General features: G+C 42.8%; 1 protein-coding gene across 6 annotated transcripts in view; it reads left to right on the top strand.

The window, feature by feature from the left end:
- Positions 1-31: 31 nt before the first annotated feature.
- The window catches only part of DLG2 (discs large MAGUK scaffold protein 2), a 1,136,581-nt gene continuing 1,109,633 nt past the window's right edge, over positions 32-26,979 (top strand). For 3 of the 6 annotated variants that reach the window (XM_087895794.1, XM_087895787.1, XM_087895810.1), the window contains exons 1-2: positions 32-316; positions 20,372-20,503. In XM_087895794.1, the coding sequence (XP_087751920.1) occupies positions 187-316; positions 20,372-20,503 (262 nt within the window). In that variant the 5' untranslated portion in view covers positions 32-186. Of the gene's footprint in view, positions 317-6,165; positions 7,046-20,371; positions 20,504-26,979 lie in introns of all 6 variants that reach the window. The other 3 variants (XM_087895798.1, XM_087895791.1, XM_087895792.1) reach the window with 2 other exon arrangements.

Raw genomic sequence — 26,979 nt, 5'->3', positions numbered from 1 at the left:
GCGCTCAAGCTCCTCCCCCTTCCCTCCCTCCGGCCCCTCCCCCCCCACCGCCTGCTTGTCCGGCCGTGCTGAGGCGCGTAATATCAGCCTGGCCGGAGTGGCGGCCGCGCTTCTCTGAGGCGAAGCGATGTCGGTGGCCGCGGCGGGGGTGAAACTGGCGGCGGCATTGGCGTGGTTTCCACGCAGATGGAGCTGAGCCGGCGCGGCCGAGCGAGCGAACGAGCAAGGCCGGCTGAAACGGACGGACGGAGGGACGGAGCGGCTTTAATTTCCACCCTTCCCCGACCCCTGCGACGAAGGCTCAGCCGCCAGCGCGGTAATAATCATCTCTCTGCAAATATATATATATATATGTATATATATATTTATATATATGTATGTATGTATATATATAATTTATATATATATATATATAATTTATATATATATATATATATATAATTTATATATATATATAATTTATATATATATATAATTTACATATATATATATATATATATATATATATATATATATATATATATATATATATATATATATATATATATATATATATATATATATATATATATATATATATATAAAATCCCTCCTTTGTGGGGGAGGAGGGACACCCTGGGTTCATCATCCCTCCGCTTCGCCGTGGCACGGACTCCACTCCCCATCGTTCCCAGCCGGCGTGGCGAGAAGGGGGCGTGTCGGGGTAATAATCCCTCTCGGGCGTGTGGAAAGAAGCCCATCGTTCCCGGCAGCCTGTCCTGACGCTGCCACTCCCCCCCCCCCACCACCACATCACCCTCGTTCCCAGGATTGACAGGCGTCCTCTCAAAATGGTTGGTCAGTAACAGTAGAGTTGGAAGGGACCTTGGAGGTCATCTAGTCCAGCCCCCCTGCTCACGCAGGAGGAGGAGAAGACCTGTACTTAGGGATTCGAACCTTGATCGACAAGCTCAGTGTCTTAGCCACTTGAGCCACCTAGTCAGGTTTGGACTAAGGGGCCCTTTTCTGTAACAGTAACAGAGTTGGAAGGGACCTTGGAGGTCATCTAGTCCAACCCCCCTGCTCACGCAGGAGTGCTATACTAAGGATTCGAACCGTCGACCTTTCTGAGGGTGCCTTGAACTACCATTCCCATCATCCTGGGTTGGGAAAGGTGGGGGGGGGGAGGGAGAGATGTGAGTCCAGAAAGGAGACTTTGTTCCTGTGGTCCATTGTTTTTCCCACACGCAAGAAGGTTTGGCTCTTGAATTCCCCCCTACAACTTCTTCCTACACCCCCTCCCCTATTTTGACATCCCCGTTTTTATTTTGACATCCCCGTTTTTATGCTTTTCTCCTCATTTTCCTACAATCCCCTTTTCTTGTTTATTTAGGTTGCTTATTTAATCCCTCCCTTGAATCTTGCTTCATCCTTGCCTCCGGTCGCTTGACACTTCGTTTTTATCATTTACTCCCACCCAGTTTCCAACCTGCTTTAAAACATCTTCCCACCCGTGAGCCTGCCTTCTCACTTGCTGCTTCTTTTCACTTTTAGTCCCTGCAACCTTTTTTTCCCTTTTTGGGGGGCCTCGATTCTCCTACGATGAAACATTCATTTATCTCAGTTTCCTTCTCCTTGCTTCCCATCTGAACAGCGTTTGCTTCACCTGAAGTGTTTAACCAACTTAGTTAAAGAGCTAGCTTATTTATGTTGGGTTCGGTTTTTAATGGTTTAGCCTGCAGACTCAGCTTTTTTTGCAGACTCAGATCCAGTGCATTGTGCTAATCCAGAAAATGAATTAATTTGGTAACCAAGTGGAGCATCCGAAATATTCGTTTATTCATTTGATTCGTACAGTTGTCCTTGGTGTTCTCTGATCTTGGTGGTTTTCTTGGCAGATGTTTCATTATCTAAGTAGGTAACATCAACAGTTTGTCACCTGTATACAGGTAGTCCTCAGGATCAAATGATCACATTTGAGCCCAAAATTTATGTTGTTGGGTGAGAAATTTGTTAAGTGAATTACTGCAGCTGTTAAATTAGTAATACGGTTGTTAAACAAATCTGGTTTCTTCATTGACTTTGCTTGTCCGATGGTTGCAAAAGGCCATCACATGACTCTGCGACACTGCAACCGTCGTAAATGTGAGTCAGTTGTCAAGCATCCAAATGTAACTCGTGACCATGGGGATGCTACAACGGTTGTAAGTGTGAAAAATGGTCATAAGTCACTTTTTTCAGTGATGTTGTAAGTTTGAATGGTCACTAAGTGAAATGTTGTAAGTTGAGGACTACCTGTACTTTGATGTGAGTCTAGGAGACTTTTAATAAAATACATACACAATATAAAAATAGAAAATAAAAATAACCACAAGCGACAGGTCATAATATAATCAATCAGCCAGACAGCCAAGAGATGGGCTCTGTGATACACCCAGCGCTACAGACTTGTACACAAAGCCAATTTTTCAAAGCTTTACAAAACGCCAACAGGTTCAGGGACACTTTAACCTTAAGTGAGGATGATGTTCTAAAGCAGGGGTCCCCAATCCCTGGACCACAGTCCGGTCCGGCCCGGTACCAGGCCATGACCTGTTAGGAACCAGGTCGCACAACTCGAGGTGAGCGGCAGGACAGCGAATGAAGTTTCATCTGTATTTGCAACCATTCCCCAGCGTTAGCATCACTGTCTCAGCTCCACCTCAAATCAGGCATTAGATTCTCATAGGAGCATAACTCCCCCCCCGTCCCCCAGGGCAGGTCCAAGGAAAAATTGTCTTCCACAAAACTGTTCCTGGTGCCAAAAATGTTGGAGACCTCTGTTCTAAAGGGTGATTGCTACGGCAGAAAAAGATCTCCTCTTCGGCCCCACCAGCTGATAACTTTGTAGCTGACAGTACCCAGAGCATCTCTCCTGTCACTTGAGATAGGATGGGTAGAAAAGATAGTTCCACCAGCAGGTTTCAGTTCACCTTCTCTGGGTAAACCTTGTCTCAGTCTCATCAAGCTGATGATTCTTGCCGTTTTCTTCTGCTGCACATTTCTCCATCTTTTATTTTCTCCCCTGATGCACCCTGACTCACCCAGAGACTCATTTTCATGTAGTCTGTTGCTGTATTCATTTTCCTGTCTATTATTCACCTCTGCTTTCTTTCCTGCCAGTTTTCCTTGCTGCCTCTTAAAATCTTTTTTTTTTGGTTGTCTCTATATTACCACTGGGCACATCTAGCCTTTGCTGGGGCCTGCTGATCTAGGATCCTTTCAGATTTTGCTATTTGATTCATTTTCTTAATGGTCCTTCATTCCACATCGAAAATAAACTCACATTGCTTCTTGTAAGGCCTCACTTCAACTTCTCTTTTCCCCTTCTTTCTTATTTTTCTCTATCTCAGACCTGCCATGATCTTTAAACTTTGTGATGCCTCAGTTTTTATGCAGCTGCTCGTTACCCTCATGTAGAAATAGTGCTCTGGTTCACATAACCTTCCAATTCAACGTCTTCAATGTTTAATAGCATCCCTTCTTCATTTTGCTGCTGTTGCTGAATTATAGGAGCAGAGGATGCTCCTAAAAAATACAGGACTAAAATTCTGACAGTGCATTAAGAGCATCAGAGGAGCCTTTTTCCAAATCCCAGGGGTGAAGAGATCGTACGATTTTGAAAGTGCAGTTCCTTTTTAGTCATGTCATCGCTGCTCTTGAATTCTCACAGATTATTTCTGTTTTTTTTTAACAGGACAGTTTTCTTCATTTCCGCCCCTCCCCAAAATTAATTTGCGTGCATCTGTCAAAAATTCAAGAGCATATTTGTTTCCCTAACTTAATTCTAATAATTTGCTTGACTCTCACTTTTTAGAGCTTAGCCTTTGGGTTCCTTATACAGATGCAGTTCTTATTCCCCAAAGTTTTCACATCTGTTTCTGTAAAGAGCCATGGTGGTGACCTAGGGGGAAAAAAATGCAAAAATAGTTACTAAAAAAAATGTTCTAAGCCAGAAAACAGAGATTTTTAAAAAATGTCCAAGAATGCCAGTCTGTGTCTCCCCTTCTGCTCCATCTGTTATCCACATCACACCCTGTAAGAAGCCTACTGTATAGAACCACAAAGATGATCTTGGAGAATGTTTTTTAAATTTTATTTTAATTTTTTTTTATTCTGCGTTTATTATTTTTATATAAATAACTCAAGGCAGCAAAGTTACCAAATACTCCGTCCTCCTCCCATTTTCCCCTGAAAGAGAGTGACTGGCCCAAAGACACTCAGTTGGCTTTCATGCCTAAGGCGGGACTAGAACTCTCAGTCTCCTGCTGATTGGTTCAAAGTCATCCAGCCATCTCTCAGGCCTAAGGTAGGATTAGAACTCACCATCTCCTGGTGATTGGCCCAAAGTCACCCAGCTGGCTTTATATTCCTAAAGCAGAACTAGAACTCACAGTCTCCAATTTCTAGCCTGGTGCCATAACCACCAGAGTTACGCAGAGATCTATGTAGAGATTATAGATAGAAAAATTAAAGCATGCTTTGAAGGTTGGAAACGGCAAGCAAGAGAAAGAAGCTCAGCCACAAGCTCCCCCTAAGCAGGATTTCTCAACTGGGGTTCACACGGTCCAATCAGGTCACAGTCCAAGGGTCACTCAGTCTCAGACCCCACCTCCTTGCACCTGGTGGGAAAACTCTTGGTTCTCAGGAGAAAGAATTTTATTATGACTACAATCCCCCCCCCCAATTATCTCTTTCTTCCCCCTTCCATTCCCAAAGCTCTACCTTCTTCACTGTGGCAGCCCTAAGGTGCCAAGTGGGAGGGGAGGAAACAGGTTCCAGGGCTGACATATGGTTTATTTTCAGAAAGCAGAGTCAAAACCAAAACTGTGCAACCGCCAATGGTGGGTTAGCATGCTGGAGTGTGAGATGGGTGCGGGGATTGCACTCCTGTGCAAGCAGGGTGAGCAAAGCGCCAGCCAATGAGTCAGGAAGAGAAGAGAGAGAAAACAGCAGGTGGCGAGAGAACGTGCAAGACTCCGACATCATGAGGCTTCCCTGCTGGGGCTCTGCTTGCTGGCACCCCCCTGCTTTTCTGTAGGTGCAGCACCCCTGGGGGCTTCATCTAGGGTAGGTACATGAGATTTGGGGCTGGCCTGGCAGCAGGAGCCACCCACAAAGGTGGCAGGGCAAGAGGAGGGTCATTAAACAAATGGTTGTAAGTTGAGGACTACCTGTACTTACTTATGTGGCCTGCTTCCACATTTATTTAATTTATACAGCTGCCCATTTCAGATAAGCGTCTGCCGGTGGCAAGCGCAATCATAAAACAATCACAAGGATGTCCTTGAGTTACAACCACAATTGAACCCCAAATTTCTGTTGTTAAACGAGACATTTGTTAAGTGAGTTTTGCCCCATTGTATGACCTTTCTTGCCTCAGTTGTTAAGTGAATCATTGCAGTTGATAAATAAGCAATCCGGTTGTTAAGTGACTTCCCTATTGATTTTGCTTGTCAGGTCGCAAAAGGGGATCACACGAGCCCAGGACATTGCAACCGTCATAAAAAGGAGTCGGTTATCAAGGGTCTGACTTACCATCACGTGACCCTGGGGATGCTGCAACGGTTGTGAGTGTGAAAAATGGCCATAAGTCACTTTTTTCACTGCTGTTGTAACTTTGAACGGTCACTAAACTAACCGGTGTAAGTCGAGGACAGCCTGTATAGTAGAAAAATAAATATACAGATAGTCCTCGACTTACGACCACAATTGAGCCTGAAATTTCTGTTGTTAAGTCAGACATTTGTTAAGTTGCCCCCATTTTACAACCTTTCTTGCCACAGGTGTTAAAGTGAACCGGCGCAGTTCATAAGCTGGTAACATGGTTGTTAAGTGAATCAGGCTTCCCCGTTGGTTTTGCTTGTCAAAAGGTTGCCAAAGGTGATCCCGTGACCTTGGGAAACCAGCAACGGTCATAAGTATGAACCGGTTGCCAAGCATCTGAATTTTGATCACATGACCCCGGGGATGCTACAGAGATTGTAAGTGTGAAAAAACGGTCATAAATCGCTTTTTTCCCCAGTGCCGTTGTAACTTCGAACGGTTGCTAAATGAACCATTGTAAGTCGAGGACTACCTATATATAACCGCCAAGAAAAGGGGGGGGGAGAAACTGTTCTTAAAACTCTGCTCCTTTCTCGGTAGGTTGGTTGCTGCTCCTGAGCTAAGCGCGAAATGACCGGAACTCAGTTGCCCCGACTCCGTTGTTTGCTTCACCAGCCTGCCCTGTGAACAGCACTGTCGCTTTAATAATCCCATGTCAAGGGATTGCTTTCAATCCTCTTGGGTGTAATACAAGAGGATCAGAGGGATGTTACAGACCAGAAGGCTGGGCGGAGAGTCTACAAATGAAAGTGACAGGCTATGTGGGTAACCAACTGAAACTTCGGAGCTTAGTTTCCAGTATCCAGAAGACCAGGATGTCTGTCTAATGGGCAAAAAAAAAAAAAAATCCTCGTGACCGCATCAGGAAGAAAGAAAAATAATTTCTCTTTGAATTGCCTCCAGCTTCCTTAGAATTTTAGTTGGATTATTTAAAACGGGATCGGGCGGTTTTGGACTGTGGAATACTGAGATTGCCAAGTTTTTGGACTGTGTGCCTTAATTGCATTTTTTTTTTGGAACATTCACTCAACTTCTGAATACAATATACAAAAAATCCTTCATGGTTGGAAGAGGGAATTCTTAGACGCTTTTGTAAACGGATGTGTGTTTTCTCCGATATATTTTTATAGCTTGGGAAATACTTTGCAGATTTTTGACAACTGCTTGTGGCAGGAATTCTCTTCAAACTCCCTTCCCTGCCTTGCTCTTTTCCTGGTGATGTTGGAAGTTTTTAACTTGAGGAATTACGAGCATCCTTGGGGGGAAATGAAGAAATAAGAGTCCTCTTTTTAAGCTGAACCGTTTTGAGTGGGACGGCAGACTTCGGACTTCCCAAAATAATCCCGGAAAGACTCTACAGTAAATAAATATTTTCATCCGGTGCCAGAAGTAACAGCAAGAATGCCAGTGAAGAAGAAAGGTGGGCTATGAGGGATTTTTTTGGTCTGTCTTTTGAACATAATTGGATATGTGACATATGCCATTTTCCACTAAAAAGCATTTGAATAGGAGAATGAAAGTATTTTTTGGTGGACAGGGGGAAAGAGCATTTCATGCATCTTTGTTTATGTGCAAAAAAAACCCCTTAAAAACTTCAAATAAAATTGTTTGGAAACCTAGGATCTCAAGTTTTGAGTTCTCAGCTTGAGCTTTTAGCTTTTGTAGCGTTACAATAAAGGGAATTGAGAGGGGGGAAACAGCTCCAGTTATTTTATCCCGGCAATAATTCCAGCATAAACATACATAAATATAAATGTGGGCAGGATTGATGGAAGAACTCCCGGATAGATCTGAGTTTACAAAATTATGACTTTAATTAACTATAGTTATTAACTATAGTGATGGCTTTTTGAGGGGGAAGGTGTTGTCGTTTTCCACTATTTTAGATATATTCCTGAAACGCACAATAATAGCTCTTAACTTATTTTTAGCTGTCATGAAGTCAACAAAATTAATAGGAAACATGAATCGGGATCTCCCACTTCAAACATTAGATTGAATAAGACTGCTTTTTAAGTGTGTCATGAATATTTTAAAAATTCTCTAGTAAAATATGGTTTTATGTTTTAAAAATAACTCTGAAATGTCCAAATCGGCTCCACGTCATCAAATGCAAAACAATAACAAAACTGTTTTTCACTGTTAAGGAGAGTGCCTCTAATAGGGGGAAGTGTTGGCTACTGCATTTTAAATGTATCATTATTTCATTTCCTCTGTCCTCATTAAAATCCTTGACACTGAGTACAGCTTTTGTCTGTACCACAATATGCCTGTAGTTCTCTATCAGAATAAATGATAAGCATTCGGTCGTGTGAGGGTAACTAACAAGGAATCTTTTTGCCCTAAGGATAAAATTTGGCACAAAGTAATATTGTTCCCTGTTTCATCCCAGCCTATTCGTCTTTTCAGAGGGCCTTTTTGTTTGTTTCTTTGTTTTAGCATATAAAATATTTTTGGCTCTCTGTTTTGGAGCTAGAAATATGTTCTGATATTTGCTAGTCTGGAACATAGGTATAAATCAAGCGAGGAAAGAGGAGAAAGGAAAAATTATTGTTGCTTTGGGTTATTGTAATTCCTTGACTTGCTGTTCCCAGATAATGCATTAATTAATGGTGACATCTTTACGATTCAGCTTAATCATTGCAATACACCTGATTGGTGTTTTTATTTCTGAAAGTAATGGGAATGCACAGAGAGGGAGATAATTGATTGTACTACTTATTTGTCATACTGAGTAAGCAGAGGGAGCTTATCTGTCTTCCCCAAATTTCCTTCTTGTCAGATTTCTAGATTTAGAAAGAGCAAATTCCAAATCTCTGGGCCATTTTGGCTGGGAATTCTGGCAGTTTGTCATCTCAGTACATGCGGAAGACATCCAGTTGAAGAAGAAGTCAAAATCGAATTGAATGATTCCTTTTCTTCCAAGGGTTTGATTCTGTGGAAATGTTTGGCCCTGCCATGGCTGTAGCCTCTCTGTGCAGGCATAAAGGTTTTCAGAATCTGTATCCTGGTGATGAGAGAGAGAGAGAAGGAAATATTTTTGATATTTGTGCCAGAATGAGATGATGTTAAAAAGTTGATTGCTTTGAGCAAAACTCCAGATCCTTTACCACGTAGGGATAAGTGTCAGATGAACTTGGCTGTAGACTCTCCAGAAACTAGGATGAACAAAGGTAGAAATTATATTTTTTATTGTATTTCAGAAACATGTGGGAATTTTAATTCAGGATTTATACTTGATTGTACACATTTCACACTTTATACAAGTCTTATTGTACAAGACTTGTTGTACAAGTCATCTTATTTTGAGTCCTGTTATTGTCCATCTCATTCATCTGTGGTGATTCTCAATCATCCAGGTCATAGTTGTCTCAACAGTGCTTTTTTCCCCCAAAAGGCAACCTGACTCTGTTTTTTCCTTGAAGAAGACGACGGTTTCGCTTCTCATTCAAGAAGCTTCTTCAGTTCTGACTGAATGGTGGAGAACAGAAGGATTTATGTTGCTTGCAGTCATCTGGTCGTTAGCACTCTCTCTGAGAGTCGTTAAGGTCCCTTGGAGGTTTAATCTGTGCCCTCAGGGTTACCTGAATAGTACAAATGGGTGTGGAGTTTTCCTGGAGCTGCTGAAAAGGACAGGAGTTGTAAACAGGAGTTAGGTGGTATGGTATCCCTCCTCCTCTTCTATTAATCACATTTCTATGCCGCCCACTCTCCGAGGACTCTGGGTGGCTTACACCAGAGACAGTATACTAAATAGCATATTGCCCCCAACAATCTGGGTCCTCATTTTACCCACCTCGGAAGGATGGAAGGCTGCGTCAAACTTGAGCCGGTGAGATTTGACCTACTGATCTGCTGAAGTAGCTGCAATACAGCACTCTAACCACTGCGCCACCTCGGCTCTCACATTCTCTGTTGAGAATGTGGACAGTAAGGTCAATATTTTGGATAGAGAGAACCATTGGTTTGAAAGAAGGCTCAAAGAGGCCATCTACATTAAGATTCGAAAGCCCTCTCTTAACAGAGGGAGAGGGATACAACACCACCCGTTTGCCCTACTCAGGTGACCCTGAGGGCACAGATAAACCTCCAAGTGGCCTCAACACAATGGTGGGATACTGTTGGTTTAACAACCGGTTCGGTTTGCACGCGCGCCTAAGGCGCTTGAACACAGCACTGAAAATGGAGCATTTACCTTCCAAGTCAGCAACAGTAAGTAGAACAGCGGGGTGGGTGGGTGGGGGTGGAAATCAGCTGTGCCGCGCGATTGAGATGAGCTACAAAGCAGGAGATAAAGGACAGGCTAGAGCGGGGGCGGGTGGGCGGGGCCAGCTGATCGTCAGAGCTACCGATTCGCTCAAACCAGTCCGAACCGGCTGAATACCACCTCTGCCTCAACGATTCTCAGAGAGAGTGCTAACGACCAGATGACTGCAAGGAATATCGATCCTTCCTTTCTCCACCATTCAGTCAGAACTGAAGAAGCTCCTTGGATGAGAAGCGAAACGAAGCAAAACATCTTTCTCAAAGGAAAAAAAAAACCTTTTTGAAGAAAAAGGCACCTTTGAGTCCATCTCAATTCTATTTTAAGTTGCATCTCCTCCTCCTCCTAGCTGAATCCCGTAGCTAGAGCCGTTCAGATTGGCTCACAGTAAGGGGCAGCCCTGACCTTTGCACGTACAAGAAACATTACATGGATTTTTTTTTTCTTCTTATCCTGAAGAAAAGCCAGCTTCAGCAAAAACTCAGCATGAGCAGATGGGACCCCGTGCATCGAGGCAGTCACACCTGGTCTTTCTTGCAGGTGTAAGCATTGCAGATTTTTTTTTTTTTGTCTTTCTGCAAGCATCCTGCCTCGAAACTTAAATCTATAGGAACAATCAGTTTTGCAAAGGGGGAAAGAGATGGGCTTATTCTCTTCCTTCGTTTGAACCACCATGGGAATCTTATACCTATGGAGTGAATTGCAAGAGGTCATTATAGTATAGCTTGGTCAGTCCAAAACTAACCAATAAGCATAAATTATTTTTCCCAGTTTTGGTTTGACCAAGCTAAGACTAGTTATAATGTAAAATGTAAAAATCTACATAGAATATAAAAAATAGTCTATGGTTACCGTATTTTTCGGAGTATAAAACGCACCTTTCCCCCCCCCCCAAAAAAGAGGGTGGAAATGTTGATGCGTCTTATACACTGAATACAGCTATTTTTGGCCTCCCGAAGCACCGCCCCGCTCGTTCCATTTTTGTGAAAAATAGGCCCATTTTTCGCCCGTTTTTCGCAAAAAATGGGGGCGTTTTTGCCCTCTCCCAGCCCCCAGGAGCACTCTGCAGGTCTCCCAAACCCTCTGCATGTCTCATTTTTTTGCAAAAATGGGTGAAAAACAGCTTGGTTTTTTTGTCCATTTTTGCAAAAAAACAGGGCACGCAGTAGGCTTGGGAGGCCTGCAGAGTGCTCCTGGGAGCTGGGGGAGGGCAAAAACGCCCCCGTTTTTGTGAAAAACGGCACACAGAGGGTTTGGGAGGCCTGCAGAGTGCTCCTGAGGGCCAGGGAAGGGAAAAACTTTTTTTTTCTTACTTATCTCTTCGAAATCTTTGGTGTGTCTTATACACCGGTACGTCTTATAGTCCGAAAAATACAGTATGTTTATATTGTACGTAGATTTTTACATTAACTAGATAGATTTTATATAATCTATGTAGTTAATGGTATTAATTACAGCTCTACTTGCACATGGAACAAAAGTGTGGCTCAAACGTGTGAGTTTGAGGCATTTTAATATGAAAATGCTGTAGGTTGGGGAGCAAGTGTGTGGATTATGACACTATAATACTGCTGAGTAGTCATTCAACGCCATTATAAATAAACAAGGCCAATATTTTATACAACATTTCTGTTTCAATTCTCACTGAATCTTATTGGTACAATATCTGGGTGTGTTTACAGTATATTGGGGGGGGATATTAAGATTTAAACAAGATCCAGCCTGATTGAAGAAGCCTTGTCTTACTAAAATAAAAAAGCTCCTAATATATTTTGGATAACTTAAGAAATACTGTACATTAAATATTCAATATGAGGATTAGCTAGAAAATCATACCCAAAGTCCATTTTAGTGGGTAGTATTTATTATTCTCAAGGAAGGCTTAAAAAGAAGCACTAAAGAGCAATGGATTGAATTGAGAAGATGCTTTTAAGCAGGAAGTTTCAATAACATTTGTTAGGCAACAGCCTGAGAAACTAGCATTAGATCTAAAAACTGGCTTTCAACAAGTGTTTAGGCTAAAATTGGTTTCAAGAAAATCTAGGATCAGTACTATAAGCCACTATCTTCCTCTGGAAAAAAGTAACATTTAAGGACAACAAGGAGAATATACAGGTAATCCTCGATTTACGACCACAATTGAGCCCCAAATTTCTGTTGCTAAGTGAAACATTTATTGAGTGAATTTTGCTCCATTTTACCACCTTTCTCGCCACAGCTGTTAAGTGAATCACTGCAGTTGTTGAGTTAGTGACACGGTTGTGAAGTGACTCCAACTTCTGACTTTGCTTGTCAGAAGGACGTAAAAGGGGGAACACATGACCCCGGGCCACTGCAACGGTCATAAACATGAGTCGGTTGCCAAGCATTTAAATTTTGATCACATGACCATGGGGGATGCTGCAACGATCGTAAGTGTGAAAAACAGTTGTAAATCTCTTTTTTCAGTGCCGTTGTAACTTCAAATGGTCACTAATCGAACCGTTGTAAGTCGAGGACTACCTGTACAGTAGTTGAATGCTTACATTTAATAGCAACATGGTTAAAAAAAATACTCTTTCAATGCTCTTTTAATTGGGGAATTTTATGGGTAAGGGGTTTTAAATTGGGGAAGCCATAGATTTAATTTCGTTTTAAGGTATTTTAATATTTGTATTGTGTGTTTTTAATTTTGGCTGTTCACTGCCCCGAGCCCTTTGGGAGAGGGGGCGGTATAAAAATTTAAAAAATAAATAAAATAAATACTGCCAAGAATTAGACAATTATATTAAGAGTGTGTCCATCTAGTCATCAATAATGAAATCTGGGGACTTTATCTTGGATGCCCATTAAGTCCAATTTATGCATCAAAATTGCAGATTACTAGATTTACTGTCATCCCCGAGAACTACCTGTAATTTAAACTAACAGGCGCAACAAAATTCTGTAACCAGGTATGGAGCTATAATGAGTACTTTTTAGGATGCCAACCTGTTTTTTTTCTTTTTCTATCTTGCTGTATTTCATTCTCCGGTTTTCTATGGCTTTCCTTTCCACAGTGAACCAATGTTCTGTAGCTAATGAGTATGCCAGAGCGTCATTAGAAGGTTCATGGTTTCAGAAAATCTTTGGGCCAACTTCTCTCATCTTCTTTTAATTTCTCAGAAAGCGTTCAGGCCCCGAAGAATCCCCCACAAACACCCTTAGAAAATAAAATCAGCAAGTAGCTGCAGCCCAGTTTGGGAAGTTGAGTTTATTTTCCAAATTCAGCCATGCTCTTGAACAGGGGTCTCCAACCTTGGCAACTTTAAGACTTGTGGACTTCAACTCCCAGAGTTCTGGGAGTTGAATTCTGGGAGTTGAAGTCCACATGTCTTAAAGTTGCCAAGGTTGGAGACCCCTGCTCTTGAAAGCTCAGCTGCCCCCCAAAATAGGCAAAAAGTAAACTGAGGATGGATTGTTGTAGAACAGGGTGTCAAACCCGCGTCGTCACGGCGTCATCACATGACGTATCTTGACTTTTTCCCCCCTTTACTAAACTGGGCATGGCCAGTGCGTGACGCATCTGGCCCACGGCCGCGAGTTTGACAGCTGTGGTGTAGAAGGTTTTAGCTAGGTTGCTTACTGAGACACCTGAGGTTTATGACTATAGACCAGGGGTGTCAAACTCACATCATCACCGCAGCGTCACATAACGTATCGGAACTTTTTTCCCCTTCGCTAAACTGGGCGTGGCCAGTGCATGACACATCTGGCCCACAGGCCACAAGTTTGACAGTTCTGGTGTAGAAGGTTTTAGCTAGGTTGCTTACTGAGAAATCTGAGGTTTATGACTTCCTACAGACATAGGAGCCATTTGGTGCCCATGCTGTCAACGTGCTTTCCAAATCTTGAATGTTTTCCTTGGACTAAAATTGGTTATAGATTTTTCTCAGTCATCTGGAATTAACCAGAGCGACTACCTCTAATTGCTAGGTCTGGTTTCTGGAGGGAACAGATTATGGCCTTGCTTCGTTTTCTCCATCAATGCAGACTTGAAGGATATGCATATGTCTATACATATGGGGCAGTAGACAAGCCCAAAGAAAAATTCATTCTATCCTTATAATGTGAATATTGGAATATTTTGTGTGGTAGGCATGGACAACCTCTGGATTACAGAATAACAGAGTTGGAAGGGACCTTGGAGATCTTTTAGTCCAACCCCCTGCTCAGGTGGGACCGGAAATTGGCAAATGGGCCATTTTCAGCCTCCAGGGGGGTGAGGTGGGGAAGGCCGTTTTTGCCCTCCCCAGACTCCCAGAGAGGCTTCAGAGGCCGGGGACAGCAAAAAACGGGCCTTCCGGTCCCACCAGAAGTTGGCAAACGGGCCGTTTCTGGCCTCTGGAGGTCCCCCGGGGTGGTGGTGGAGAAGGCTGTTTTCACCCTCCCCAGACTCCTAGAAAGGCTCTGGAGCCAGGTGAGAGAGAAAAACGGGCCTACCGGGCCATCACATGCCAGGAGCATGGGGGTGTCGCATGGGGGGGGTGTCGCATGTGTGCAGGCAGAGCACATAGAATTATGGGTGTGGGCACATGCACATGAGACCCCCCTGCCCCCCCTCCTGGCACGCAATGGCAAAAAGGTTATGTTCTGCCCCAGCTCCGGATTCCCGAGGATATTGACACACACCAACGGTCCTTATCAAATTTATTAAATAGCAAGAAAAAACCAAAGTCTGGCAAAGGTTGGTAACCAGCCCAGAAAACAAAATACGATAAGACTTTTCCAAAAATGCTCTGATGATAATTACAAGTTGCTTCCAGCAAGAAACTTACTAAAGGCGTGTTGACTTAAATAGGCTAAGGGAGTGGCCAATTATCCTCAAGCCTTACTCTTGAGGAGACCTCCTCCTCCTGAGTAGCCACTCCTGCCTTTTGGCAGCCCTGCATGCTCCAGCATTGAGGAGAGGCTCCTCCACTTCGCTCTCTCCACTTGAAGGAGCCTCTGGAGGTTCTGAAGGCCCTGGCTGAGTCTCTGCCTCTGGCACCACATCCTCTTCAGCCTCCTCGCTGTTCGACGCGAGCGCCGGCTGCGCAGGCTGCTGGCGCGACCCCACACCAGCCTCCTCCTCATCGGGATCAGCCACGATCCGCGCAGGCCGCTGGCAGGCCACAACAGGTTAGCCATCACTGTCCTATACCATTTCAGACAAGTGGTTGTCCAATCTCTTCTTAAAAATCTCCAATGATGGAGCACCCACACCTTCTGAAGGCAAGCCCTTCCACTGATTAAATGTTTTGGAAGTTTCTCCTTAATTCTAGGTTGATTCTTTCCCGGATTAGTTTCCATCCATTGCTTCTTGTTCTGCTTTCTGGTGCCATTTTCAGCTACAGGTAGTCCTTGACTTACAACAGTTCATTTAGTGACCATTCAAAGTTACAACGGCACTGAAAGAAAACTGACTTACAACCATTTTTCACACTTATGACCATTGCAGCATCCCCATGGTCATGTGATTTACATTGGGATGTTTGACAACCAACTCACATTTATGACGGTCGCAGTGTCCCGGAGTCATGGGATCCCCTTTTACGACCTTCTGACACGCAAAGTCAATGGGGAAACCAGATTCAGTTAACAACCGGGCTACTAATTTAACGACCGCAGTGATTCAATCAAAAAAAGGTGGCGAGAAAAGTCGTAAAAGGGGGCAAAGCTCCCTTAACAAATTCATCCCTTAGCAACGTAAATTTTGAGCGCAATTGTGGTTGTAAGTTGAGAGTTACCTGTATTCCAGCCCTAGAATTTCCAGTGGTCCCAACCAACATAGCGAGTGAGGCTGAGATTTGTAAATCAGCAGCATAGAGTAGGTTGCAACAGTTTTTCCCAACCTGGGAAACTTCCTGATAGGTGAATTTTCAACGGGGATCTTACTTTCTTAGGATAAATAAAGAACACCCAAAAGATTGATTTTGGCAGCATGCCAGCTTCCAATTATTATTTTACCATTTTTTAAAAGAAATACCATGTAGGTCTAAGCATATTATATATATATTTAATACCACTCTATAAAGCCCTAGTAAGACCACACCTAGAGTACTGTATCCAGTTTTGGTCACTACACTGGAAAAAAGTTGTTGAGACTCTAGAAAAGGTGCAAAGGAGAGCAACAAAGATGATTACGGGACTGGAGGCTAAAATATACGATGAATGGTTGCAGGAACTGGGCATGGCTAGTCTAGTGAAGAGAAGGACCAGGGGAGACAGGATAGCAGTCTTCCAATATTTGAGGGGCTGCCACAGAGAGGAGGGGGGTCAATCTGTTTTCCAAGGCACCTGAAAGCCAGACAAGGAATAATGGATGGAAACTGACCAAGGAGAGATTCAACCTAGAAATGAGGAGGAACTTTCTGACAGTGAGAACAATCAACCCATGGAACAGAAGTTGCCTTTGGAAGTTGTGGGAGCTTCATCACTTGAGACTTTCAAGAAAAGATTGGACTGCCATTTGTCAGAAATGGTGTAGGGTCTCCTGCTTGGACTAGGTCACTTCCAACTCTGTTAAATATGGTAAATATATCTGAGCCTGCTTGGAACCTGCGGACCAGGGTGGATAAAAATCAATGATTTTTTTTAAAAAAATAAAAAAAAAATCAGATTTTTTTTATTTAAATCGGATTTTTTTGATTTTTATCGAATTTATTTTAATAAAAAACTTTTGGGATAAAAATCTATCGTAAGATAGTTTTCTATTTAAGATACATAAATAATTTAGTTTATTAAGCTCAATGGAGCTTAGTTATGTAGCACGAGGCTGTATATTCTGCAACACTGGGACTATCGGTGAGTCAACAGTGGGTCAAAGGAGTAGCAGAGATGACAGTTGCTCTTTAAAAATTATGATTTAAATCGAGTTGATTTAAATCAAGCCTTTTTACTAGTGATTTAAATCATGATTTAAATTGTGATTTAAATCAACTCGATTTAAATCAGATCCACCCTGCTGCGGACGTAATATTTCCTCTCTTAAATCCCAGTCGTTCGTGGCCTTCGGCTGTGATTTAACTGTGTTTTTGGGAGGCTTGAGTTTGGCTTGCCCTCAACTGGCATATGGAGAATGCTTAGGCAGGCAGAACGGAAAGGATGCCCAGTTGATTGCAAATAAATGCATTGTTAAAACACAGACCGAGTTGTAGCTGGATGTGTCCTACAAAGAGCTGAGGGAGATCTTGTCACCTTTATCCATCCATCAAAGAAAGCAGGACTGAGTGTCCTCGTTCACAATTGATCATTGGCTGGTCGCTTTCCAATTGGATTACAGGTAGTTCTCGATTTACCATTTTCTTTACTGACCCGTTTGAAATTACAACGGTGACTTACGATAGTTGTTGTTCACACTTACAGTTGGAGGATCCTGGGATCACATGATCCCCACGGTGACCTTCTGACAAGCCAAGTCAATGGGAAATGCTGGATTCAACTAATGACCATGTGATTCACCTACCTGTAGTGATTTGCTTAATGACTATGGGAAGAAAGCTCATAAAATTGGACGTGGCACTTAATAACCACCTCACTTAGCGACAGAAGTTCCAAGCCAAAATGTTCTGGATTGAGGACTTGCTGTATTCTCATATGGAAGATATATTATTTATTTATTTATTTATTTATTTATTTATTTATTTATTCATTCATTCATTCATTCATTCATTCATTCATTCATTCATTCATTCAATTTATAGTAGTGGCCAAAATTGTGGAAACCTTTTGGGAAAAGTGTATTTTTGAACTTTGATGGCTAATAACATCACTTTTTTTTTAAGAGTTTCAAGATAATCCTATTCCACTGCTGGAATGGCCTGCGAGTAGCCCAGACTTTAACCCAACTGAAAATCGATGGAGCCAACTAAAGAAACTTGTTAGTCAGAAGCGCCCAGCAATAAAACCCAGTTAATTGAAGCAATCATTCAATCTTGGTTTCACATTAGAACAGCTGCAGAACTAAAAGACTTGGTTCACTCCATGGGAAGACCTTGTAAGGCTGTAATTCATGCTGTTACCCAACTAAGTATTAACTGACATGGTGATCATTTTTGTATATCTCGTTTTTTTCTACGTGTTTCCCTTTTCTTCTTTATACTGCAACTGCTATTTTAATAGCAAATCCTTCATAAAAGTTATTGCATTACATTCTTGATTAAATTATCTTTCCATTCATATATAATTTTATGGAACTACTCCAAAAAAAAAAAAAAAGTGGTGTTATTAGCTAGTTTTAGAAAATACACTTTTCCCAAAAAGGTTTCCACAATTTTGGCCACTACTGTAGATTGCAAAGAGGAAGCAAAGTTGAAATGGTGGCAGAGAAAACCTGAAATGGATCAAATCCATGTTCATTCATGAAAAATATTTCCCGTTCTTTGAGCAAGGTGTCATCAGCCAAATCTATCTTGCAGGATTGCGGTATGAAATTCCTTAGAAGAAGAATGGGATGCAGAGATGAGAACTTTTATTCAGAGTGAATTCAGAGTGGTATTTCTGTCCTAAGAAGGTTGTAAAAATGCTTTTGGCAGACTTTTGGCATTGCAGAAGCTGGACATTCACATTAATTGAAGGCAGATGCCTGCAACCTCATTTTCTTTGTCTTTTTAAAACACCTCTTGACTGGCTTCAGTTTACATCGATTCATTTCCAAAGTGGCCTCTGGGCATTGAACCAATTGCTGTATTTTTCACTTCTGTCTCTTGTGCTACTGGCTTGTTTGGGGAGTGTGGGAAATTATGACAAGTTTTACCAGGAAGGGAATGTCTATGTGAGATCTCACCAATGGAGGTTGTGAATGCTAATGGACTGTGTAATTTAGGGGCGTTTACAGGGATGTGGTGGCTCAGTGGCTCAGACGCTGAGCTTGTCGATCGAAAGATCGGCAGTTCAGCGGTTCGAATCCCTAGTGCTGCGTAATGGGGTGAGCTCCCGTTACTCGTCCCAGCTTCTGCCAACCTAGCAGTTCGAAAGCACATTAAAAAAATGCAAGTAGAAAAATAGGAACCACCTTTGGTGGGAAGATAACAGCTTCCGTGCACCTTTGGCGTTTAGTCATGCCGGCCACATGATCACGGAGACGTCTTCGGATAGCGCTGGCTCTTTGGCTTTGAAATGGAGATGAGCACCGCCCCCTAGAGTCAGGAACGACTAGCACATACGTGCGAGGGGAACCTTTACCTTTTAGATGGTTAGACCATACTGGTTCCCCAACCTATTTCCTTCTCTCTCTGGCAGGAGTGTCAAACTCAAGGCCCAGGGGCCGGATTTGGTCCACAGGATGCTTAGATCTGGCCCTTAGTGAAGGACTGGCCTCCGGTGCCTCTTCCAGCAAAAATAACGCTCAGGAGGGTCACATGCAGCCCTCCCGAGCTCCGTTTTCGCTGGCAGAGGGTTGCAGGAGGCCGTCGCAACTGAAAGCGGAGCTCGGGAGTCCATTTTTGCTGGCAGAGCGCTTGGGCCACCACCTGCGCCCCGACATGAGTGATGTTGAGCTGGCCACGCCCACTGTCCACGCCCCCTCCCACTGGGTCAAACACAACCCTGATGTGTCCTTCAATGAAATCAAGTTTGATTTCAACACCTGCTTTGTGGAGTCAAGTCTGAAGTGGACTCAGCAGAAATCCAGCTGGTAGTGGGTACAGTTGGATTTTTGCAGTTTTCTCAACTTGGATCTGTTTGAAAAAAATCTCTAGAGAACGGCAATTTGAGGGAATGGATTAGTACCGGTAGTTCTTGACTTAGAACTGTTCGTTTAGTGACCGTTTGACATTACAACAGCCCTGAAAAAAGTAACCGATGACCGTTTTTCACATTTACAATTGTTATCCCCACGGTCACGTGATCAAAAGATGTTTGGCAACTGAGTCATATTTATGACGGTTGCAGTATCCCGGGGTCATGCGATCACCTTTTGCAATTTTCCAACAAGCAAAATCAATGGGGAACCCAATGGGGAAGATTCATTTAACGACCGTGTTAACTAATTTAACAAGTGCAGTGATTCACTTAACCCCTGTGGCAAGGAAGGTTGTAAAATGGAGCAAAACTCACTTAACCAATGTCCCGCTTAACAACAGTACTTTTGGGCTCAATGATGGTCGTAAGTCAAGGACTACCTGTTACTCGATTGTTCCTTAACTGTTTCCTGGTGTAACTCAAAAGAGTGATGAACTGCCTTAAGTGAACTGCATAACTTCGAATGGTCATGTAAGTTGAGGATGAGAGAGAGAGAGAGAGGGAGGGAGGGAAGGAGCAGTGGTGAAATCTAAAATTTGTTACTACCACTTCTGTGGGCGTGGCTTGATGGTGGTGGGGGTAATGTGATTGGGTGGGCGTGCCAATTTTTTTTTTACTTTTAAAACCAAGTTTGGTATGAATTGGCAATCCTTGTTTGGCAAATGCATCCTTCTGTTTTGTTATTTTTTTAAAAAAAAAATTCAAGGTTCAGCTAATTGTTCTAATTATCGTTTTCTTTAGACACTGATCGAGCTTTAGCACTTCTGGAAGATTATTGTAAGAAGTTAAAAAAGCCAGAGGAGCAACAACTGAAAAAAGCCATTAAGAAAGTGATGGGCATCTTTAAAAGCAGCTTGTTCCAAGCCTTGCTAGGTATGTAAACGAATGCTTCTTTGTCGTACTTTTATGCTTCATTTATTTGGATGGTGTCCTAGATGGCTTTTGAAAGTCCCCAAAACACTTTCCGAGATCTGGGAATACTGAATGCTATTGGCTATTGGTTATCGATTATAATAATTATGAACGATAACCTGATGAAAGGCAAGGTTTTTTTTCATGCTATTTGCTTTAGGAGAAAGTTCGCCAGTTGCTTTAGGAGAAAAGTCACCAGTTCTGTAAAGGAACCATTATTTAGGAGGAAAAATATTTTGGAACAAAAGGTTCTCTAGTCCCAGAGATGCTTTTTCAAAAGGGAGCTGGATTTTTTTGATTTTTTCCCCCCCTGAAAATGTTTCACTTCTCATCCAAGAAGCTGCTTCAGTTCTGAAGCTTCTTGATGAGAAGCGAAACATTGTTCTGACCTAGGCTTCCCAAAAGCACGAAGCCAACTCCTCATCCTGATAAAACCTCTTTTATTTAAGTTAAAGGGAATTCCTCTCCAGAAAAGTCCCGGCCACAGTCTTTCCAGAGATTTCACAACTACAGACCTTTATCAGGCTTGGAGAGCTGCCAGGCCGATATCTTCCAAACGCCATTCTGTAGCAGACAATACTTGGCAAGAAGTCAGGAACAGATCTTCACTATAATGAACTGAACTAATTGTCTCCTGCAAACTCCCCTCCCCTTTCGCTCCTCTTTATTTATTTATTTGTTTGTTTGTTTGTTTGTTTGTTTATTATTCGTAGTTCTATGCCGCCCAACTCTCTGAAGACTCTGGGCGGCTTACAACAAAGACAGTATGAACAATATACAATAAGAGACGTTAAAAAAACCCCATACACACCGCTCATGGCTAGATCTCACAAGATCGCAGTGGTGAGATCAACAGCCCCAAGCCTGCCGGAAAAGCCAGGTTTTCACCATTTTCCGGAAGGCCAGTAGGGTGGGAGCGGTCCTGGCTTCAGGAGGTAGCTGATTCCAGAGAGCTGGGGCAGCCACAGAGAAGGCCCTCCCCCGCGGACTCACCAGGCGAGTCCATGGGGGAGGGACTCGCCCGCGGACTCATTTCCTATGGGAGGGGCCATTCACCGTCCACCTGTGGCTTTACTCCCAAGTTGACCCTTGTTCCTTAGCTGTTCTCTTCTCCTGGCAGCTCTGTGCATAAGCACACTGGGAACAGGCTCCAGCTGTCCTTCTGCCCCACTGATGTCCGACTCTGAAGGAAGCTGCCAACTGTCAGATGGCCCTGGCTCCATCTCTGCCTCCGACACAGAGCCCTCATCAGAGCCTTCCCCAGACTCCAGGACTGGCCCAGGTTCCCCCTCCAACCTCCTCACTGTCTGAATCTACTGCCAGCTCTGCTGGCCGTTTGATTTGATTTTTGATTTTGATTTTATTAAACTTCTATACCGCCCTTCTCCCAAAGGACTCAGGGCGGTGTACAGCCATATTAAAACACATATAAACCACAAAATTTAAGAACAATTTAAAAACAAATATATAAAATTTGGCCCACGAAATTAAAAACTAACAAACACCTAATTTAAAAATTCCTATTAGGCCAGCCCGGCTTGTTGGAATAAAAGAGTCTTCAGGGTGCGGCGAAAGGTACGCAGGTCGGGGATCATACGGACCTCTAGGGGCAGCTCATTCCAGAGGGCTGGTGCCCCCACAGAGAAGGCTCTCCCCCTGGGTGTCGCCAGTCGACATTGTTTGGCTGACGGCACCCTGAGGAGCCCCTCTCTGTGGGAGCGTATTGGCCGGTGGGAGGCTATCGGTGGCAGAAGGCGGTCTCGTATATACCCCGGTCCTAAGCCATGGAGCGCTTCAAAGGTGGCCCACTTTAAATGTTTGCGGGCCACAACAAACATTTTCAAGGAAACCAGCCATGAAAGTCCAGTCGCCTTTTGAAAAAGTACCTTTAGGACAACCTTATGACTTGGATGATTGAGAATCTCTAGAGACAAAAGTTTTTTCCAATTTTCTCAGAACCACGATTTTAATCCTTAACTTGCAATTCCCTTGCACATGCTCTTTGCGGAAAGGTAAAGGAGGTTTCATACAGGTAGTCCTCGATTTACGACCACAATTGAGCCCAACGTCTCTGTTGCTAAGCAAGACGGTTGTTAAGTGAATTTTACAACCTTCCTTGCCACAGTTGTTAAGTGAATCACTGCAATTGTTCAATTAGTCACACGGTTGTTAAGTGAATCTGGTTTTTCCCATTGACTTTCGGCTTGTCAGAAGGTCGCAAAAGATGATCTCATGACCCTGGGACACTGCAACCGTCATAAATATATGCCAGTTGCCAAGCGCCCAAATTTTGATCACATGGCCGTGGGGATGCTGCAACGGTCATCAGTTTGAAAATTGGTCACAAATCCCTTTTTTCAGTACCATTGTAGCTTCGAACGGTCACTAAACGAACGGTTGTAAGTTGAGGACTATCTGTACTGCTTTTGGGTTGATGCCAAACGTTGGTGACGGGATGATTTTCAAGAGCCACTTGGAGGGAAATGGACTGTGCTGCTAATTTCTTATAATTTATCGCTGTCAAATATAAGGAAGGAACATATCTCCCTATATCCTAAAGGTGCTCTGAATTTTATAAATATTGCAACAGAATTCCCGTTGCCAGTGATCCCTCTGAGAAGACTAGTATGGAAGCAGACTTTACAGATCTCAGAGGGTATCCATGTTTGCATAAAGACACTTAAAAGATCTAGCCTCTGCTTTCCTGAACAGCTTGCTCAATTACAAGTATGACTTCCTTTTATTCTGCAAACCGCGTCCCTTTATGATGAGTTTATATTTTTGATATTTTGTGCAACTAGAGAACATGGGGTTTCAGTAACCAGACGGAACCCATTATGTAAATTGCTTTCAGGACAGAAGTCTGGAATTGTTGGATAGGAATTTAGCATTCATACGTAACAATACCTGTAGGGTCCTTGGTACGCTGTGTTTTCTTGCAGACGTTTCGTTACCCAAGTAGATAACATCATCAGTGCTTAGAAGGGAATGGGGTTTGCTCTCGGTTTAAACGGCTTGCCCTTCAGGATTGATGGAAGTTTTCTTGGTGGTTTCTTGATTAGGTTGTTCATTACATCACCAACACCGGTGATGTTACCTAATTGGATAATGAAACTTCTGCAAAACAAAATCACCAAGCTCAGCGAGCACCCAAGGACCCCAAAGTTCAATCCTGAACGATGGATATTCTCTTCTATCGGAGAAAAAAAAAACCTGTGATAGGATCAGCCCCGAAAGGCCAGTAGAAGAATAATGAAGCTTTGGAGTTGTGCAGAAAGTGTCCTCAGGAACTTAAATCTGGGGTTTTCCTCTTGGCAGAAATGACACAGTAGCATCTGGTTTCCTGCTGCCCACTTCTAATTTTGGAAATCGATTCTCTGCCTAATTGTGTGGTAGTGTCCGGAATTGCTTCCTTCTTTCCCTTCTCCAAGATATGGCTTTTGAGGGAGGCAGAGGGGTGAGGGAAGGTGTGATCTAGAGATAGCAACAAGAAGTGCTTGGAGAGGAGGTACTTATCAAAAAGTGGAATTTACTGTATTTTTCGGACTATTAAGATGCACCGGAGTATAAGACGCACCAAGATTTCAAAGAGGAAAACAAGAAAAAAAAAAAGGTTTTGGCCTCCGCACATCCGGTTTTTGCCCTCCCCGCGCCCCAGGAGTACTCTGCAGTCATCCCAAACCCTCTGCGTGTCCCGTTTTTGCGAAAAACGGGCCTGTTTTTGGCCTCCCGAACCCCACATGCATCCCATTTTTGCCCTCCCCAGCCCCCAGGAGCGCTCTGTAGGCCTCCCAAACCCTCTGTGCATCCCGTTTTTGTGAAAAATGGGCCCGTTTTTGGCGAAAACAGTATGCGCGGGGTGGGGTTTCGGGAGGCCAAAAGTGGCTCTATTTGGTCTATAAGATGCACGGACATTTCCACCCTCTTTTAGGGGGTGGGAAAGTGTGTCTTATACTCCGAAAAGTATGGTACCTGTTCACAGGTGTGCTTGCACCTTGATTAGGCTCTCATTCATTCAAACAACCGTTTCTACATCAGATTGTTGCAACAGCTGAAATCTAGGAAGCAAAAAGTAGCACCAACTTCTGATTTTTGTCTGGAATTCGAGTGTACAATTTTGAAATGGCTTAAGTCTATAAATGTTTCCTCTTCACAGGAATGCCATAAGATACAGTGATAGAAATGTTGGGGATTTGATTCTTACTTTTCTCTTTGATAAGGCTTGGTATTCCCCCCCCGCCCCCCCATGTGTTAAATTTTTTAAGAAGAAATTTTAAAAAATGAGAAGTTTGAACTCAGACCTACTTTCCTAACGCAAAGATCAGAGGAATATATTTTTATTATACCAAGATTTTTCTACCCATGCAGACTCATTTGTTCTCACAAGAAGGAAAAATTATGAAATTTGTTATTAACCACAAATGGGGAAACTATAAGGATTAGCATTTCCTAACTATAATAACTTGGAATCGGGAATATTAATTCATTAACAGATGATGGCTTAATATCCTGGTTCCTCTTGAACATATTTTTTTTTTAAATGGTAACATATCATTTTCTACTTTAATAATGATTCAGGTATATGAGTTGCACAAATGATGAAAAGATTTATGTGTCCTTTGACTTAAGAGTGACTCTTCAAACCAGCTTTTAGGATGAAATAATTTACCTACTGAATCAACAACCTGGGAGGGGGAAAAATGTGTTGTTTGAAATGAAAATACACTTATTTATTATTCTTCCTGACTTGGAATGAGCTTTCTTCCTTCCCATGGTGCTTTGTTTTAATACCACTAAAGAGATTGAAATGGGAAAGCACATAATCTCTCATTATAAAATTGTTTTGCAATTTAATGGCTTAGAACCGCTGGGTTTTTTTCCCTAAAGTAGTGGTCTGAGCGTATTCCAGGCTGCGAGATAATACTGTTGCGTAATCAATAATCAGGTTTGGTTACATAATTTCTGCTTTTTTAATAATCATGTTTCTGACATCTGTTTGAGACCATTTGGGGTCGATGGCCAGGTGAATGTGCTTGTGTCTCCTTACCTTTAAAATTCTGTTGTTGCCGTTGCAGATTTTAACCTAAATGGTTTTATCTCTGGGTTTTTAAATCCTGCCTCCTTGTCGTTTTTGTGCTCTGACATAACAATTTACACATGGCCAAACAACTGTATACACAAGACTGTTTTTTAAACAGTTGGCTTTGTTGGATGAATGTACAATCTTCCATCAGTGTTCCAAAATCTGAGGGGTTCCCACAGAGAAGAGGGAATCTACCTATTCTCCAAAGCACCTAAGGGAAGGACCAGGGGTGAAATCCAGCAGGTTCTGACAGGTTCTGGAGAACTGGTAGCGGAAATTTTGAGCAGTTCGGAGAACCGGTAGCGGAAATTTTGAGTAGTTTGGAGAACCAGCAAATACCACCTCTGGCTGGACCCAGAGTGGGGTGGGAATGGGGATTTTGCAGTATCCTTCCCCTGCCACGCCCACCAAGCCACGCCCACCAAGCCATGCCATGCCCACCAAGCCACACCCACAGAATCAGTAGTAAAAAAATTTGGATTTCACCACTGGGAAGGACAAGAAGTAATGGGTGGAAGATCATTACAGAAAGTTGGCACCAGATTAGAAACTAATAGATTGTGAGTTCTAGTCCTACCTCAGGCATGCAAGCTGGCAGAGTGGCTTTGATCCAATCACCAGGAGACTGTGAGTTCTGGTCTCATCTCAGGCATGAAAGCTGGCTGGATGGATTTGGGCCAGTCACTAGGAGTTTATGACTTCTAGTCCTGCCTCATGTCTGAAAGCTGGCTGGGTGACTTTGTGCCAGTCACCTTCTCTCAGCCCAGCTCCCCACACAGAGTGGTTGTTATTGTGGGGGAGATAGGAGAAGGAAGGAACATTTACCGCCTTGTGTTGTCTATAACAATAATAAAAGCGGGATTAAAAAAAAAAGTAAATAAATAAATTTAGGTCTGTCACTGCGTTTTTGTATTTACCAGATGAGCTCTTATTTTTGAACTTTCAGACTTACCGTAGCTTGCCAAGTTCTTATCTTTAAGCTAACTGCGCATGTCCACATTCCTTCACTTTCTTCTTTCTTTCTTTGTTCTCCGGCCAAGAGAGGTCCGGCAGGAACACTGTCAAGATGTAATTAATTAGCTAGTAAGATGTTTTTACTTTTTTATAATAAAATGTGTTTATTAGAATATATCTCGGTTTTATTTTCTTAAAGTATGCTTCAAGGAAAGGTCACGATCCATTCTCTAATCAAGGTGCAATTACCCAAAAGCAGAATGGGATTAATTGCCACCCTGACAAGGTCGATGAAATTCTCAGTGAACCAGCTTATAGTTGTCTCAAAGGTGCTTTTTCGAGAGGCAACTGGACTTCCTTCTTTTTCTTTGAAGACTTTTGCTTCTCATCCAAGAAACTT

The sequence above is a fragment of the Pantherophis guttatus genome, chromosome 5 (genome assembly GCF_059756535.1).
Source record: "Pantherophis guttatus breed Tessera chromosome 5, ASM5975653v1, whole genome shotgun sequence".
NCBI classification, from domain to species: Eukaryota; Metazoa; Chordata; class Lepidosauria; order Squamata; family Colubridae; genus Pantherophis; species Pantherophis guttatus.
Note: the sequence above shows the minus strand (reverse complement) of the source record. Positions and strands in the feature narration are given on the sequence as shown.